The 18,945-nt window shown below is 46.3% G+C and overlaps 1 protein-coding gene across 1 annotated transcript in view; it reads left to right on the top strand.

Annotated features, from left to right (window-relative positions):
* Positions 1-9,110, top strand: part of LOC8027129 (mitochondrial Rho GTPase 1) — a 52,370-nt gene extending 43,260 nt beyond the window's left edge. Inside the window, exons 15-19 of the mRNA XM_029986759.3 lie at positions 1,882-2,010; positions 2,378-2,574; positions 3,825-3,893; positions 7,106-7,219; positions 8,911-9,110. Of these exons, the coding sequence (XP_029842619.1) occupies positions 1,882-2,010; positions 2,378-2,574; positions 3,825-3,893; positions 7,106-7,219; positions 8,911-8,914 (513 nt within the window). The 3' untranslated portion in view covers positions 8,915-9,110. The remainder of the gene's footprint in view (positions 1-1,881; positions 2,011-2,377; positions 2,575-3,824; positions 3,894-7,105; positions 7,220-8,910) is intronic.
* Positions 9,111-18,945: the final 9,835 nt, after the last annotated feature.

Genomic DNA, 18,945 nt, shown 5'->3' with positions numbered 1-18,945 from the left:
AACCGAGACGAAAACGGATGCCTGTTCGGCATTCAGTGAACATTGACGGTTTATTGTAAGAGTTATGTGGAAAAAGTAAAAAAGTCATTTCATGGTCCCTTTAAGGTGGGAGTTATGCCAAAAGGTGGATTGGAGAAGAATGCATTCAAAGTGCACAAACCTCTACCTTTCATTAGCATCGGTGGTCTGAAAATATAAGTATGCACTGTAAACAAATGAAACTTTCTGGGAATACATCTCTAGGTGTTGGCGGATGTAAATATGGCATTTTTCAAACTCAAGTTTTTTTCAGAAATCTTTTTTTTCTGTGTAGTTTGCCCTCCTTAAGGCAAATGAATTACTTTATAAAGTGAAACCATTTGAGACATGCAGCGACCTTTAATTCGCATTACATGTCGTGTTTTAATCCCTTTCATTCCATGCATGACGTCACGCTTTACTTGAGCGCTGTGGGTTTGAAATTCCCGCGCATGTGGCTGTGACATTATGAACCTATCGACCAATCCTGGATTTTCCCCGTTCCAACACCACCAATGCCGGCTTTTGTGCGACACAAGCTCCTTAAAGCTTTCACTTTAAAAATTCTTGTCTGCTACGAACCGAGCGGCGCTGCAAAGGGAGATCAGATGCGGGCTGTAATTGTGATCGCCCGCTATTTCGCGTTAAAAGGCACTGACAGCCCGCGCTTTGTTTGCAAATCTCGAGTTGTTCGGCTGCCGTGCACATGCTGTCGTTGATTGGCGGGTGAAGGAGTACTAAAGACGAGCACATCAGAGGCTACGATGTCTTTCACCGTTTGTGCGTTGGTAAGACGTTCTCACCACGATTTTGCCCGATTGTGAACTCGTGAATGGGTCAAAATTTGTCTCGCCGCTTAATTATCCGCTAGCTGTGGTGCCACGTCCAATCAGCTGCCAAGAATGCTCTCGATCTCGCCTTGACACTGGCTCCTGCGAGGCATTTTGTTGCCGCTTGGGGACCACTTTTGGTGCACGGCTGATAGAGGACGGTAAACGCACCCGTTGAAGGTGCATTCCAGGCACCTCAGGCGTGCAGCGGCAGTCCTCTCCCGGTCATTTGCGCCGGTCGCTCGCCCCTGACACTCTCTTTTTGGCTAGGCCCAGTCTTGTTGTGCCATTGTTGCGTTGCTTTGTGATCAATTCTGACGTGGTCCTGTCGATTGTGGCCTTTTGTTACGGTCGCACGGGTGAGTCCCTTGTGCACGGTGACATTTGCAGGCGCGACACTGCCCGTGCGGTCCCGCTGATCGCGGCTCAGAAACGGCCGGCCCCCGAGGCAGAAGGAGCCCCCGCATTTTGCCGCGGCGGCTGAAGGGACGAAGCCTGGTCAATGTAGAACCCATCCAGGTTAAGGCGTCCGCTCGTTCGATGCTTTCCGACTGTTGCCCCACAGCTAGCATTACCTCTGAAAGCATCGCTATGCGTGTGCTGGGGCCGGCCATTTGAGAGAGACGCCCCAGTGTTCTCAGCTTACCAGGGACTGTCGTAATTGTAGGGACGACCATTCAGTTTCAGAAGAAAAACAGAAAAAGCTGGTGATGACTCGTTTGTGTTGACACTGTCAGTGCGTGTATGTGTAGCAGATGCACATACACCCTAACATCTTTGGCAGGCCTGCAGTTGAACTTGCTTGCCCACACGATTGGAGACGGGATAGCGGCCCTAGGCACCCCTTACCGGGGGCTCTAAGTGGAGACGTGGTGAGAAAGTCGCTGAGGTCGCCGGCCGCCCTGCATTGATGATCCCGCCAACTTTCTTGCCTAGTGTTCAGCTTGGAGCCTCAGTTGTCCCTGTGCTGCAAGGGCTCCTGTGATTGGGTGTCCCGGCGTGTGGGCGTAAGCCGCGTTTGTGCTTTGCGCAGCTGCACGAGGTGGACCTGTTTGGCCAGCACGACGCCCCGGTGACACCCGAGCTTCACTGCGACGCTGTCTGCCTGCTGTTTGATGCCAGCAACCCCAGGTCCTTTGAGCACGTTGCACGAGCCTACCTGGTGAGTGGTGGGGACCATGCTGGGGCTGTTGTCTATGGAGCAGAGCACACTCTACATGGTTACACCGCCGTCTTCCAATAGCAAGTCACTCGCGATGCATGGTGGAGGCTACACGGTCGCTACACTACCGCCTTTAAGCCACTGTATTTGTCCGCGTTGCAGAAACACAAGCAGACAAATACTTTGTAGAACTTGGTGCCGTCTGCATTGTAGAAGCAGGCATCATCTCCTCTGCAGACGCAGATGGCAGCGTGTCTCAGAGTTACAATCTTTGTGTGGTCTGCTTGGAAAAAGCTGGGGCAGGCTGAGTCTGCTTCATGCTGCAGACTGCTGTGTCTGGGTGTGCCAACGGCCGTGTGCCTTGCAGAAGCACCTGGCCGGCAGCTCGGTGCCCGTGCTGCTGGTGGCCTCCAAGAGTGACCGGCCGGCCGTGCGCCAGGACTACCCGATCCAGCCGGCAGAGTTCTGCCGGCGCCACGGGCTACCTCCTCCGCAGAGGTTCACCTGCGCCGTCCCGCCTTCCAGGGATGTCTACGTCAAGCTGGCAACCATGGCTGCCTACCCGTGAGTGTACAGGTGGCGCGAGCTGCCACCCATTATATAGAGTAGAGCCGTTAGCATCTATCCACCCGGTGAGCAGTCGTCGTGTGCACTAGGTGGACCAGTTGGTGCAAGCTACAGTCACTGGATTCTTGGAAAGTAGTGCCTTCTCTACCTGCTAGCAGGGCACTATCAGATACAGATACTTAAAGCAACCTGTCAACACAAATTTGGAGGGGCTTTCCAGAACTGGAGAGGTCAATGAGAAACTGCTCAACCCATAGACCTAAATAGCGACCATACTGGGACCTTAGCACTGCTTTTTGCCACTGCTAGCAAAGCTAGCAGTGGCGGAACGCAATGATAATCTAATCACCCACGTTCCGCCACTGCTAGCTTTGTGCCTGCTGCACTAGTGGTAACTTTGGTGTGCTCCCGAGTTTCCCACGAGCTTCAAGTCGTTCTAAAAAGAGTTGATTAAGAGTTGATCTAGTGATTTTCGATGACGCTCAGCATGTTCTAATTGGAACCATATGTCTAGTTTCACTAATTAAAAAGTTATTTAATGAATTTTAATTAATTCGCCGACTTATCGCAAAGATTAGCCACCCACGTAATGTCCCCCTGGCCATATAGCTCACCTGCACAAATCGTATTAGTGCATATCTTATGAATGTTTTGTAATAAATCTGTTAGAATTAAAATGGAACACCCGGTGTATGTATATATATTTTTTAACTATTGTTGTTGGCTAAGATGGTCTTGTTTTGTTGTCTTGTATTTTATGCTATTGTGCATTTACGTGCCTTTTCATGTGTTTATATTTTTGCTCCTCCTGCTTGAGCCAGAAAACTGGCCTGCAGCATTGTGAAAAATATATATAAATAGAATGAGACCGATGCCACATGACACTGTGACGTTACCACAATGCCATGTGAAGTCATGACATTACTGTGTCATTGATGCCATGACCCCATATGACAGCTTGACATCACGCGACACTGTGGCGTCACATAAAACTTTGATGCCATGGTGTCATGTGACACCATGACCTGATGTGACATCAGGACCTTATGTGACATCAGGACCTGATGTGACATTGATGCCGTGTGACACTGTGACTTGTGGCACTGTTGTGCTGCATGACACCATGACGTAACAACAGGGCAAAATACACACGATCCGCTGTCATATCTCGCCAATAACGGCCATTCAAAAATTGATTCAGTGGAATTGAGAGTCCCAGCATTGACATGTTTGTGTCTCCACCGCAGGAGCTTGCGTCGACTGGTCCACGTGCTGTTGGTGAGGCCCATGGCTCCGTGGCTCTCACGGTACACAAGGTGAGGCATCACTTGTGTTTTCTGACAGTGCAAAACACGGTAACCTCTAACGAATTACCGTATTTACTCGAGTAATACAGTATAGACCACTTACAACGTAACCGTTTATAGTGCAGGACCCGGTATAACGCGGCTTTTTTAAACCACTGGTTCGCCTCCCATAGAACTCCATGTAATTAAATACCGCTTAAAATGCAGGCGCGCGAAGGGAAATACCGGTTATAGTGCGGTTTCTGAAACAGCCCGCCGACCGGCGCAGCGAGCACGCTTCCCTGTGCGACACTAGATAAAGCCGCTAGCCGCAAGCGGGACTCGCGGGGCAAGGAGGTTGCTCGAAGAAGCAAGGAGAAGCGAAGAGAGAGGCTTCAGTCGCCTTAGCGACAGAAGGACGCACGCACGTGTCGTTCACGTGCGTGCGTCCCTCCGCTGCGTTGGAAACAACTGCAACGACAGACCAATTGCAGGTCGAGGAGAAGTGTTCGCGCGTGTTGCATGCTGGTCGTGGGGCAGCTTCTTCTATCCGCAAACATGGCGTCGGTTGTGATCGTCGACATAGACGGCGTGGTGGAAGCTCATCGTTCCGCGTAGAAGCGCTATCCTTGACTGTAAATTTTCATTGTGTGTCGCTATGATAACCCAGCACGTACCAGAAGGGAAGATCCACATACTCGTGCGATGATGTCGTGGCGGCACTCTCAAGACGGCAGAAACGCCCGTGTCATCGTGTTTGTTTACTTCGACTACTATGGTGCTTTCTAAGCATTTGTGTTTTCGAACATCGCCCGGATTTCTTATTTGGAGCATTTCATGCCTGTGCTAAAGTTGAAGGTATTACTGGCGCGTACCGTATAAAGGATGTGAATTTTCACACATTTTCATCACTGGTGAAAAGTGATTAGGGTTAGCAATCCTGAACGCTTGCAACGTCCGTCCGCAACCCGCGACGTTGTTAAAAGGCTGCCCCAGGCAAAAGTCGCTCATTTCTTTCAAAATGTGTGACACACTTGAGAGAGAAGTGTACTAGTCTGGTGAAATAAAGAGTTTCCTCAAACTAAGCTTTATTTTTCATCTGACATAAAAGAAATTATTTTACAAAGGTAAGTTGTCTCATGGCAAGTATTTTGGCCTGAAGTATCAATGTTTTGGTTATAGCGCGGTACCGCTTATAGTGCGGATTTTCGCGACTCCCGCGACATACGTTATATGCGGTCTACACTGTAGATGCATTATTTATGTGCAAGGCCCTCGCGTCTGCTTTCCCACAGGGTACACACACAGCCAATCGTCGCGTTGCACATAAATAACGTACGAATAACTAGGCCGAGAACTCGGCCTAGTTATTCGTACGTTGCTCCCCGCTGTTGAGACCCCAAACTGCAAGGTTGAAGGACATCTGTAACAAAAGGTGAAAGAGGTAACAGAAAAGTTTTTGTTTCATACGCAACCACAAGCCTGTTTGCACAGCCTAGGTTATGTACAATGCGCAACACTGCTAGCTCGAACACGACGTCGGCGCTTTCCTTCAATTTACTCTGACAGACTGTTGGTAAGCACCAAACTGTAGCGCTTAGGTGGCTTCCCTGAATGTGTACTTTCACCACATGAGTAGTTCTTGTGGCAGCCGTTCAGTTCTTAGACAAAAATGGTAAAAACTGGAGGATGCTCGTTTGCACTAACAGTGTCGTGTTGTGTGGTTCCCATCTGCGTGCTGCTGCAGTTCTTGGATTCGATTGCTGTTCTCTTACCATTGATTTTGGTTCAGATAATGATGCTTTTACGTGTATGAAAATGACAGCGAATGAAGGAAAATTTCTTGGGACGCCGGGACATTCCGACTTTTTTTTTGGCTCATACTTGTTCTTGGTTCGGGCCATGCGTTATTTGTGCCATACGTCAATACATCCCTTCATCACATACAAATTTCCACTTTTCTTCTCTTTTTTTCTCCATAGAGCCCTACCGTTTTGGGTGGGCGTTCCGAAAGAACGCCCACCCAAAATGGAGAGATAAATGGTGAAAAACGTGGGGTGGGCTATCTTTGGGGATGCCACAGCAAAACTTTATCAAAAAACCGCCTACAAAACATGTGACACAGGAACTGATACCACAGATCGTGGACACCGCAAATCCGCATTTCACAATGCAGTAAACACGCGGGAATTCGCTACAAACACCTGTGTCACGGGAAAGGATACCACAGCAGATTTGCATTTAACAGTGCGAAGGACCCGCGGAAATCTGCCAAGAACTCGCATCTCACGGGAATGAACAGCGCAGATCACGGATGCAGCAGATGCAAGTTTTATGGTGCAATAAACACGCGGGGCCCCGCTACAAACACGGCTGTAAGGGAACCGATTTCGCACGGGTAGATCGCGGACAAAAAGACGGGAATCCACTACAAACTCGTATGTTGCGGGAAGAAATACCGCAGATTGCAAACGCAGCAGAATCTTATTTCACGATGCAATATACACGTGGGACCAACTTGCGTAGAATGGATCGCACACGCAGATCACGAACAAAAATGCGGGAATCCACAAAAAAGTTTATGTCACGGGTACGGATACCGCAGATTGTGGATGCAGCAGATTCGCCTCTCACAGTGCAACATACACATGGGAACAACGCGCGTGTTACGGGAGCCGATATCGCATGCGCAGATTGCGGACAAAAACGCGGGAATCCTCTAAATATTTTATGTCACGGGAACAGATACTGCGGATTGTGGATGCAGCAGATTCGCATCTCACAGTGCAACATACACGTGGGAACAACTCGCGTGTTATGGGAGCCGATATTGCGTGCGCAGATCGCGGAGAAAAACGTGGGAATTCACTTTTACTCGCTTGTCAGACGTGCCGGTACAGCAAATTGCGTGGTTGATGCGATTCCCGTCGGGCATTGCATGACGTCCGATGGAAACCGGGGGGTGGGCGATGTTTTGGAATTTTTATGTTACAGTAAAACCTCGTTATAACAAAATGGGATATAACAAACTAATGGATATAACAAAGCAATCATAATACCCCTTGCTTGCTAATAGTGGGAAGAAATGGACATTGGCTATAACAAACTAATGGTTATAACGAAATAATTACGACCGCTCCTTCAACTTTGTTATAACGAGGTTTTACTGTACAGATATTTAGCCAGAAAAACATTCTCTCGGAACTTTACGGTATGTCTTTTTTTGTCTTTTAAATGTGCAGCCGGCTAGCGTCGGCGGAAGCCTCGGCTTGGCTCGGAGCCGGACTCGGAGCCGCAGCCGCCGCCTTGGCTGGGGTGCTGCTAGTGCGTCTGCTTCGAACCACTTCGCGAGACAGGTAAGTCTCGTTCGAAATCTAACTCTGATGATGGGCGTGATAACACATTACTTGTTCGGGCTTGGAATGTCTGGCTTTAGTTGAATGCCTGTATTGGGAACTTCACAAGACCGGCAGAAATTTTCATTGTAAGAGTCGCTCGTTCGTAAAGTGGAGTGGAAAGCATACGAAATAAATTGGTAGTCGTTGCGTAGTGGTGGAAATGCGTGGCATAGGGGCTCTTTTCACGCAATTTAATTGGTTTGGCATTTAGGGGGGGCGGGGGGGGGGGGGGGGGGGGGGAGGGGGAGGGGGAGGGGGAGGAGGAGGGAGGGAGGGGAGGGGGAGGGAGTTGCAGCGTACGTAATCAAAAACTTGCGTATCATACTGCAGACCTTTAGACGGGCAGAAGTGCTCGGATATAGTCGAGTACTTTGTCCTCACCTCCGACCAAGAATCATCTTGACTGGTCTTACGCCGAACCACTGAAAAACAGGCGTGTCGCAATGTTCGATCCTGTTCTTAATAGGAAACTTTTCCGCGTAACAATCTACCGTAAAATACGGGGGGTGGATCACACCACTTTCGCTGAAAACTGGGTTAATCTAGACATGGGCGCTTGTCCAGTCAATTCGGGCGCTTAATGTATAATTTTCAAAATTTCCAAGTTTGGAAAATGTTAATAGTGGGCGCCTGAACAAAGTGGACACTTCCACAGTAGTTTACGATAATCTTGGGTTGTTTAGAACGCTTAGGGAACGTAGACTGAGCTAGGATCATAAATAAACAATCTCCAAAACTGCTTTAGTGCCCCTTTAAGGCTATTCGATTTCTCTAATGCTTTTCTAACGTGAAACATTCTTTGGCTAGCTGCTCCAGATTTTGTGAAGCTGCATTTCATGAAGCTGTGGGCTGTGGGGACCTAAGTTTCCATGCTAGATTTAGTGGGAAAATGGATGTTATGTGACCTCATTGTCAATTCAGTTTCCCTGCTGAATTTAGTGGGGAAAATTATGTCACTTGACTTCATGTTATGTGGCCTATACACAAATTCAGTTTCCTCGCTAAACTTAGCGGAAAAATTGATGTCATGTGGGGGAGGTCAGTGAAAACACCTGAAGGAACAGCTTGGGAAGTAATGCCTGGAGGTTGCTGGCACTAAACCAAAAACGTTAAGGCCCGTTCACACTCTTGCGACTGCTTGCGACCTCTTAAACCTGGGTTCCTTAAAACTTCTTAAACCAGAGAACACACTGGTGCCATCTATTGGGAAGCAGTGTAAACTCGGCGGTCCGGCATATTTTTTTTTTATTTCACGCGCAATATCCTTCCTTTTTTGGCTCGAAAAGCTTTTGTCAATGTTATAAGCGAGCCTTTCTATGGGTATTACGCACATTTGACCTCGGAAATCCCGCAAAACCTTCGCTTTTGTGAAATGCAGTTCTAGGGTCACCGCATAGATGGCGCCACAATGTCAGTGTGTTCCCTCATTCTAAAAACATTTAAGAAGTTGTAAGAGATCTCGTCTCTCTCAGTCGTACTCGGTCGCAAGAGTGTGAACGGGCCTTTACTCGTAGCAACACAATTGGAAAGCAATTTGCGGCATAATTTTTTTTTTTACTAGTGCGAACAATAGCCAGATTTCCCGACCAGGAATCTCTAACACAATGTTGATGCAGACAGGAGTGAACGTGCGTGTGTGCGGTTTGCAGGTAGCGAGAGGACCCAACCACTGCCAGTGCTGTCGTCTTCGCCAGTCCTGCCCTCCTTTTCGCCCTCCCTCTTACCGCGAGGCCAAGTCTGAAGGGTCCTGGCCAGACCCCCCTATCCCCCGAGCACCGGCACAACGACCGTTCCGGGGATGTGCTGCTGTCACATAAAGTCGAGTTTCTAGCGTTTTTTATCTAGCGCATTCAACCGTCTCTTTATTCGACACGATGACTGCCGCAATCGCCGCAGATTGATTCGGTGCTGGAGCTTCCAAGCCATCATAGTCGTCATGCGGTGACGGAGGCGTCGGTCTGTCGTGAGAGTGGATTCGATGGTACTTGGCTTTGTGCTGAACCGAGGTTGTTTGCACTAACGGGTGTCCTGGCGTTGTATGCCCACTCCAAGCGACGGGAAGGCGTCAACAAAGTGAGCGAGATGTCTCTGTCTTCTACAGTCCACACTAGGGTGAGACGGAGTTAGCTCGCCTGTATGCCATTCAGCATGCCAATGGTAGTGGCTCTAAGGGTACTCTAAAACTCTTTAAAGGCTGGTCTGCATTAGCGTTTGGGTGTGACCGGACCCGCTTATGGCCGCCTACGGCGACGGAACAACCCTGGCGCCATTCATCGGGCAACCCTGCAACACTTCCAATCCGCATACATTTCGGAAATTTTTACGCATTATTCTTTCGCCGTGGGTTTGAAATACTTTCGACAATGTTACGAGTAGGATTCTGTGTTGTCTGAGGCTGTTTCTCGTGGAATTCGGAGCGGGATTTTCCGAGTTCATTTTTCGCCGAAAATTCTGGGTCTGCCAGAGTTAATTCTGGGCAGATTTCAGATTCTCTCAAATTCAGAGTTTATTTCTACTGTTGGCCCAATTTTTCAAGATTTAAAAACAAAATAAACAAAGCCCGGACACATACATACGCTAAATTTGCAACAATTCTCCTGTGGCAGATGATAATACTGCAGCTGCATTTGACGTTGGTGCCCATTGCCATTGGAAATACTATCCCACAACAAATATCGTGAAAAAGTGCTGCCTCACTGACAGTTCATACTTTGAAATAACTAATTTCCTGGAAGTTTGTCAATGGAAAGCATGAAAGCTTGAGCTATCTTCCCGCTCCATTTATATCTAAGGGTTCGTAGCTTTCGCTGTCATAAAAACACTACCTTTCTTCCTTTAAGAAGTGAAAATAGTATGGTTCAAACTGAAAACTTAAACAATGGCTTTGGCAGTGACCAAGTGGTACCATGGACCATTGTCCTGGACAAACATTGACAAGCTGAAACATAAATCCTCTTTTGTCAGTGTCCAAAATTTCAAAAGAAAATTAAAGTGATCACTCTTCAGGACCACTGATCTTGTGCTCTTATAAAATCTATTTGAAGAACAGTCTTTTTTTAAAATTAAAATTTGATCTATTTTGCCGTTGTGACCTTAAAATTCGAGGTTTCTCGGATAAATCCGAATTGACTGAAATTTTACTGGCAAACGTTCGGATCCTATTTGAGTTCATCCAAAAACACGAAACCTTAGTTATAAGTAGACTTCTGTTTTTCCGGATAAATCCACTAAAATTTGAAAAACACTTGCTGCTAAAACTTCCTTACATTGGAATTATAAAAAAAAACTCAGGATTTCGAGGTCACGATGGGCAAAAGAAACAAAAAAGACAGTTCTCTACAAACATGTTCGGTCAGAGCAGAGGTTCAGCAGTCATCAGGAGAAGCCTCATGAGATTCCTTCAAAATATCGTAGTATTGACCAAAGAAGGTTCATTGTTTATGCCGTCTGTTCATTCACGACAATGTAATTCTGGGCAATGACACAAATCACTGTTTTGGTTTCCTGATTGATCTTGGAGGAAGGTAGAGTTCCGATTTGATAACCGTGAAAGCTATGAACGCTTAAATCAGGGAGAAGTGGTACAATAGGATGAAAAGAAAACAAGCTTTCAAACGCCTACACCAAGGAGTTCGGTGGTTTTAATGTCTGTTTTCAAGTTTTGTCGTCGGCCAGTTAGTATTACTAATGACAAGGGCACCAATGTCATGTACACGTGCATTGGTGGTTAATATGTGTTTCTATTTTCGATCTCGGAAAATTTGGAAACGTATAAAAAATAAACTTCCCACTTTGGAGAACTTAGAATCTAACAAAAATTAGCTCCGATATACTCGGAATATTCGGCAAAAAATAAACTCCAAAAAACGCTCTTAGAATTTCACGAAAAATGAGTTCCGAAAACACGGAATTATAATTTACCTTTTCTCATAGATAGCGTGTAAGCTCACGATAATTCAAACTCGGATATTTCATACTTTTAGATATTCTAAATAAATTTTCAAAAATGTGGTTGTCCCACTACGTTTCTGATGCGAATGACGTTTTCGTGCAATTTCTGCTTTTCGTTCTCGTAGTCCTGTTGAGCATGTTTCTTATCGAGCAGTGGTGGACTGCGGAGAAGCAGCAGCCGCAAAGCTAGTCTTTGTGCTTGGTAGAAGAGCGTGTTGGTTTAAGTCATGGATGAAGAAAGAATAAACAATTATTCTCTCATGCCCCCCAAGGATTTTTTGATTCCCCCAAGGGAAATCGAAGAATCATTCGCCATGACCACAGCAAAAAATAACGTGTCAAACCCTTCCCTCCTGCTGACGAAAACTGAGGTTGAATTTTTAAAATCTGAGATAACCCTACCACCCTGACTTGCACTTCGCGTGTTTTATCTTTCCTTCTCTCCCCTTCTCTCCCCCACTCCTACTGGGTATAGTCGGCTGCTCGCTGTTGAAAAGTTTACTCGTCTGTTGCTAGTTGAAAGATTGGTTGTGTTGTCCCTGTTGTAATTGTTTATTCTTTCTTCATCCATGACTAGTCTTTGTGAGTGTTGCTTCTCCGCAGTGGACCGGCGCTCGGCAACAAGCACGCTCAACTGGGCTAATAGTCCATAATAGACAACTTTTTTGCTGGTGAACAGACTCAATTTTGTTTTGAGGTGCCATGTGCCGTGCCGTCTAAACAGCTTACGATACACACCATTCCTGAGGGACAAATAAACTTATACATTTCACCAATGTTTCATAAGTGGCATACCTGCTTATGGTTAGTAGTAGGTCTGTGTAGAAAAAATAATGAAGTATCTGCTTTGTATGTGTAGCCATCGGTATAACAAATCGAAATTTTACCTCTCATCATGCTTAGATGAATTCGTTATAATCCAAACAAAATTTTTGGCTTCCTGGAGTTTCAATTAATGAGAGTACTGTCGGTTTGTGCTTACTGTGAAACATTGAACGATTTAAAATATACCTTTATCGATGAAAAAAAAAACTGTTGCAATATGGCACGGCATGACAAGAAAAGAAATATTGAAATGTTTTACTGAGGCCCGTTTTTGCCAGATAGAAAGCTATGGATCTCAGCCACTCAAGTTCTTTGGAATTGCCTGTAGGATTTCTCTCATGCTTGTCCGTCTTTCGCCTTGTCTAGTGGGTCCGCGGTTGCAAGTATTTCCTCCCTCTCTTTTCTGAAACATTTACAGTCCCATAGGAGACGATGTACGTCGTAAATTTTAGATCTTGTCTAATTTCTCGCGCGTCTCCCATTTCTAGACGGAGTTGCAGGGTTATGCTCTGCCCGTCCTTGCCCTTCTCGGGTGAACTTTTGACACCTCCAGAGTCCAGGGGGAACCGAACGATTGTTCATCAAGATGTCTGTTTCATAGTTGCTTCTTTAGTTGCCTCTTGGCCTTCTTAATGATGGCTGCTGGGTTGTATTCATTACAGTTGCCGACCGATTTTTCGGACTTGGAGGGGACCCCGAAATTGTCCAAATAATCAGGCGGCCCAAAAAATCAATTTCAGCAAAAATATAAAATTTCTCTGCATGTTGGCCACTTTCCACTTGATGTCAATTTTAAGTTCTCGTGCAACTTCCGCTTTATGTTTTTCACTTTGATCACGGTGCTGCACTTTGTTGGCGCCTTCGTTGGCATTAACAGCGAAGTTGAAGTTGGCACTATTTGGAGACAACGTTTAGTCCACCAAGCTCGCTTCAATACTAAGCCTATCAGCAAAAAACCTTCATGCTCAAAGACCACAAGAATGGCAGACGGCCTCTCTTCTCACGGAGTCACTCGAAAAACACGGACCACCAGAGGAACTGGAAGAATGGGCAGATGGCAGCCATGTTGGCTATAGCGGAACCGGAAAACCCGACTTATACATGAACTCATCTCTGTTATGTCACGGCGCGGTGTTGGCGCATCGGGCGCACTTTTGGTCTAGGGCTGTGGGCGGAATCCGCTATGGGGCAGGTGCATTCCTGTGTTACTTTGGAAGAAACCGGACAAAAACCTGCCTTCTCCTCAAAACGCCGCGACTGGGGCTTTACCAAAAGAGTCGGGAAAGGTTTGAAGGTCAGTTTTCATGGGTTTTTTTGCCCGCTCGGTTCGTCCGAGAACGTGAATAGGGGCCATCTAGAAGGAAAAACAGACGCCATCGAACCACGATTACTTGGGCGGAAAGCACTTTGGATTGAATTCACGGATACTTGTGGTCGTCAGATTTATTTGTTTTGTTCCAACATGAAGGCGGGAAAAACGTCAAGTTGCATGGACCACCTGTGGACTGCGTTCGGTGCATCATCACATTCAAACGGCCGCCTCATCGTTTGAGCTGTCGTCTGCTCTCTCAAATGTTTCTGCGTGTCTGCTGGTTCAAACGACAGCAGCCCGTAGACCAAACGTTGACCTGGTAATTGCGATAAGAAGTGCAGTCCCCAAAAGACGTTTAAGTTCAAAGGTTCCTTCGGGTAAGTAGGCTCGGTGTAAACAGTAGATACAAGGAAAAGTTGATAATTGTTACCAGTGGCCATCACTGACTTGTTATGCCCGATTCGCTCGGTTCGATTCTGCTTGCAATTTTGAGTATCGACGTCGGCATCTCACCTACGGTTCAGGCTTTTGCAGCCCGAGCGACTTCATGACTGAAAATAGCGAGCAGAACCTCACCATGTGAATCGGGCTTTAGCGTCCATTCTGCAGCGTCCACACAGAATGAATCGCCACATGTTACATTATTCACGCCAAGTTTTGCGGTGTAACGAGCCTCATTAATTTCGCTGAAGCCACTCAAGTAGTCAGACATTGCCAGGAAGACGTAGAATCAACAATTCCAACACGAAAAAAAGCGCGGGGACTCACACAGACGCCGACAACATCCCATTCCAATGGTTTCTTTATGGGCGACGGCGAGCTTCTTGCCCACACCCCCATCGCGCTTGCGCAGCGTCGGTGGCGTTTGCTAGGGGCGCTCCGGTTTGTTTGCAGACATGAGTTGGTGTATACCCTCATGCAATCAAGTTTGGTGTGACATGTTGCGCCATCTAGCTCTAAATATTTGCAACACTGGGAAGGCCCTTTCGCCAGCCTGCTTGCTCGTGGGGCTATTCACGCATTGATTTGAAGGTGTTGATTTGTGCGTTTTTGGTCTTTTATTCTTAACATTGCTATCAGATATCGCAGAAGAATAAACACCGAAGCTGTAGGCACTGTTGCGTACCGGACTGTCGCAACCCCGGAACCTTAGCAGGCGTGAAGCTTCGCAGGTTTCCGCTAAGGCAGTGGAAAGTGCAATGCCGTCGGAGATTAATAAATGCCGTAAAACATGTAAAATAAGCATTGTGTTCACATTGCCTGAGTTGTGCGCTATTTGGCTCAATATTTGGAATTAATGCGCTCAAAGCCCGGCGTTGTCTTTGGATCCGATGCAATGACTCTAGAGTCGGATCAGTCCTTTGACACTCTCCCTGCTATCTGCTCCGCGGCCACGTGTCGATTGAACGACGTTTTGTGGGCGTTTGAGCGTAGTTACCGAAAACCGAAGTGAGCGTTTTCGCCGATTGCAGAACAGACCGTCGTTTGTGCCTTTAGCATGGTCGCACAGCTGCCCAAGACGGTTGCTCTATTTCAACCCATGTCTATGTGGTTCTAACTTCGTCCCCGCTGCGAGAAAACAGTCTAGTTAAGAAACTATTTTAAAAAAATGTACTTACCCTACGAGAGAAGGTTATCCATGCTGCGTTTATTTCTGTTCTATGTAATAGTGAGCAGCATATTCAATCGACGAGAATGAGCATCAGCTTGCGACGAGCAACTGCATACAACATCGTCCAAACTACAGTCAGAATGCACGAAAAGCACATTCCTCAGACACCATAATCGTCTTCAACACGGCAATGAAGGGACTGGAAACAAGCTAATCACCAAAATGAGGTCAGCTATTCATGCGGGAAGAGTTCACTTGGCAAAAAAAAGGGTGGATAAGTGGTGAGAGGGAGGGGAGGGGGCACTTTTAGTTCTGCCTTTGTAGAGGAGGGAAACTCGACGAAGTCTTTGCTTTTGCAGTGGTGGAACAGCTGCGACCATTTGCACCAAACTGCGCCAGAACGAAAACCGTGTACGTGCTGCTCCAAAGGTTGTATTTGTGCGCAATTTGCGCCATGACTGCACCAAAAGGGAGCTGTTCTCAAAAAGGGAACTGAAAGTGTCTGGCACGTGGCATTCTTGGCGATGCCACTGAAAATCACGAAAGTGCACTTGGTGTTTTTTCGGATGCCTCAATACTATGTGCGAAGAGTGGGGCTGCGCAAATATTCGAATTATCAAATGCTAGTTTGAAATTATACACTATTTGATAATCACTTCAAAGTTAACTGCAATATTCATACTTTTTCGAAGTGTCGATCGTGGCGGGTTAGCCCATTTCAGTGCGCTTTTCCTCAAGCATTGATGCACTGCGGAGAAGCAATACCCGCAGAGCTGACGCCGCGATCTCGTGACTCGCTTCGTCACAGCGCAGCTGCGCACTTATTCTGTTTCATACTTAGCGTGCAACGCTGTCAAGGCTACTGGCACGAGCGCGTAGCATCACCTATGGATCTATGCTTTTGTTCGCGCAAGAACGCATGCAAATGATCAATGAGATCAAGCCCCACGCTCATGCCAGTAGCTTTGACAGCGTTGCACAATAAGTACGAAACGGAGTATAGGCGGAAAACACACCTTCAAAGTGGTGGTATAACAAACGCGCGCTCCTAAAGCAATAAAAAAAAAAAAACTGCGACTGTTAATATTTATATTGCAGTAAAATCTTCAAAATTTAACTGGCTTTTATGGAAGGGTGTATATTAGGGAGTGATGTTTCAACAACCCGTGTTCATTAGTTGTGCTTGTTTTGTTTTAATTAAGAATTGAAGAAAATATTTTCATATAGCATGTAGATTCATAAATCCCCTGAATTAGGTATGGCGGGGCTCCTTTGTAGCTTTAATTGTATGTCAAATGTGTCATTTACTTGCCATCATAATGTAGGCATTGGACTGTCTGAGGCCACAGTCTATAAATATAGCTAGATTAAATTTAACAGAGCCGCAAGTTCAGCTGAATTTTTGTTTAAGCATGGTGTCGCAGTAGTGAAAGGCATGGAGAAAGGTGCAGCAAACTATTCAATATTTGATTTAAAAAAATATAAGGCCGAAACCACTATTCACTTCAAATTTGCTTCGAACCCAACATCCATTATCTGCACACACCTAAGAGGACTTACCGGATTTATGCGAACAATGCTCACATCGATCGCATGAATAGGTAGTGCTACTCGTGGTCAGTAGGAGTAGATGTGTGTTCGCTTAGCTGCTCTGTGAACAGTAGCAAGTTGAATACGAGCAAGGGCAGTGTGAGACACATTCAACACAAAAGTGTCCGCTTGATGTCGAACTCGCGACAATTACCTCACCGTGATACAAACCCTACAATGTAGCCAAAATCATCTTTTTCACGTCGAACACAAACCGAAGATGCCGTCGGTACTCCTAATAGGTTAATTGAGACATCTGGAAAATTACCGGTGTATGATTGTTCAATAAATAAATAAATATCTGTAGTTCCCAGGTACCCCCCCCCCCCCCCCCCCCCCTTGTAGGTATACCTTAAATAGTCTCCCAACAACTGAAGTTTTTCCCACAGACTAAATTTTAAAGAGATTGTATAAAATGTTTTTATATGAAAGCTCAAATTCTACAAAAGTGGGAATCTCTACTCCAAAACCAGTTGTTCCCTGCTACAAGAACTGCTCCAAATCGCCATTTGTCAGTTCCACCCCTGCTTTTGTTATCTTAAAGTGCGTGCAAACAATGTAAAAAAAAAACGAAAAAAACTGCCCTTGTCTACTTGCTTTCACTTATATTTGGCCGTAATATTGGGACGTTTCATTTTGTTATGCTAGCTCCTGTTTTGGGTTGTCTTTACCTATTCAGGAAGGCACCTACTAAAGCTCCTTAAAGAGGAACTTCAACGGAATTTGAAATGTGTGTGTTGTTCTCAGAAATAGGCTGAGTATGATCCACGATATCTGTAAATGACAATTGCACGTTTGTATTTTGAGCCTGATGGCTGTATTTTTCATTATAAACGGCGGACTCTGTCAAGCGCTTGGAGAGCAGCCAGCGGGGAGCACGTCACATCCGGCGCAATTGTGAAGTAGTTTGTCGCGGGATGAGCAAAGCTGCAGCGAGGCTGACGTCGTCAGGACGCCCTAGCCGTTCCAGCCACTGAAGCAGTCGAAGCATGTCAGCGATCGGGCCACCGCAACTAACCGCAGAGCTACTTTTGTGTGAATTTTGGGTGACGGGTTATTCTTCTATAACCTTGTAGAGGGAGAATAAGACGTGTGGGACACACAAAAGAGTCCCGTTGAGTGGGGAGTTCCTCCCTCTTCTGTTTTGCTGGCCGTAGAGCTGTGGGGATGGCGTCAGGTTCAAAGCATGTATAGTTCTGTACCCCGTTTCACCTTATGTTGTACCGCAGCAAAGGCTAGAAGCGCAAGCTCATAGCATTTGCAGCTGCCCTTAATGCGCAAGAGCTTGTGCCGACGAGATGTGCCCCGAGCAAGGAGCTCGTGCTTGTAGCCGTTCCTGCGGCACATCATTAGGTGAAACAGGGTGTAGGCGAGACAGTTATCTTCACTACCTGTCAAGGTTCCTAGACGGGCATTACAAACGCGCTTTTTGGGCGTGTGAAGCAGACGACAAGGACGTTGCTTGAACCGTTTGTTGTGAGATTGTTTTGCACCTATATCCCTTATCCTCGCTATGTTATGTGCTTGAATATTGATTGGCCAGTACCATGAACCACGGTTTTGAAGTTGCGGTCCCATGTCTGTCACCATATTGAGAATGCCGTGCATTTTATTTAATTATTTATCAATACTGCCAGCCCATTGGGGCCAAAGCAGACGTGAATGATACAAGTACAATTTACATTATTCGCTGAAAGAATACAACTTGTGTACACATCCTCCTTTTACACAATATAATGGTATGCATCTACCTCCTGTGATCTGCGCTACAATTTATTTTTCTATCAACGTATGTGCAGCTTTGAAGCCACAAAAAATAGGGTTAAAATTCTTTTCTATTTTTTAGTGCTTAGATGATCCATGACTTTGAATATATTTGGCAAATACAGGACATTCCTAAAAGAACACATTGGAAAAGACAACAACAAAGATCTGCAGAAAAACGCCTGATGGCGGCAGCGCTGCAGTGTTGGCATAAGCGATCCCGTCAACCGCACCACATTCCGAGGCATCGCCTTCACGTGGTCTGGCGGCGAGGAGGCGGGTGGGCAAGAGAGCCGTCGCCAAATAAAGCACTCCACAAGGGGCGGTTTGTGGTGCAGCCGTCATTTTGTCTAATGCAAATGAGGAGTGTCCTGTATTCTCTTAGTAAAGTATTTCTATTTGGTATGCATGAGTTTGAACGGCACGTGACCATAGAAAGAGAGTGAGCACGCCTGAAACCGGCAAATTCTCAACCAGCGGTTTTCAGGCGGAAAGAATATGAATTTCGAGCCGCAAATTGTGTTCTGGGTACTGAGGCTCTCATAGGTCATGTTCAAATAAAAACCTTGACGAGCATAAATACCGTCGGTGACCCTTTAAGCTTATAGCGACCAGCAAAGACGATAAAGA

The sequence above is a fragment of the Ixodes scapularis genome, unplaced genomic scaffold, assembly GCF_016920785.2.
Source record: "Ixodes scapularis isolate PalLabHiFi unplaced genomic scaffold, ASM1692078v2 PGA_scaffold6__148_contigs__length_123643588, whole genome shotgun sequence".
Taxonomy (NCBI): Eukaryota; Metazoa; Arthropoda; class Arachnida; order Ixodida; family Ixodidae; genus Ixodes; species Ixodes scapularis.
The sequence above is the reverse complement of the archived record's forward strand: the minus strand, read 5'-3'. Positions and strand labels throughout refer to the sequence as shown.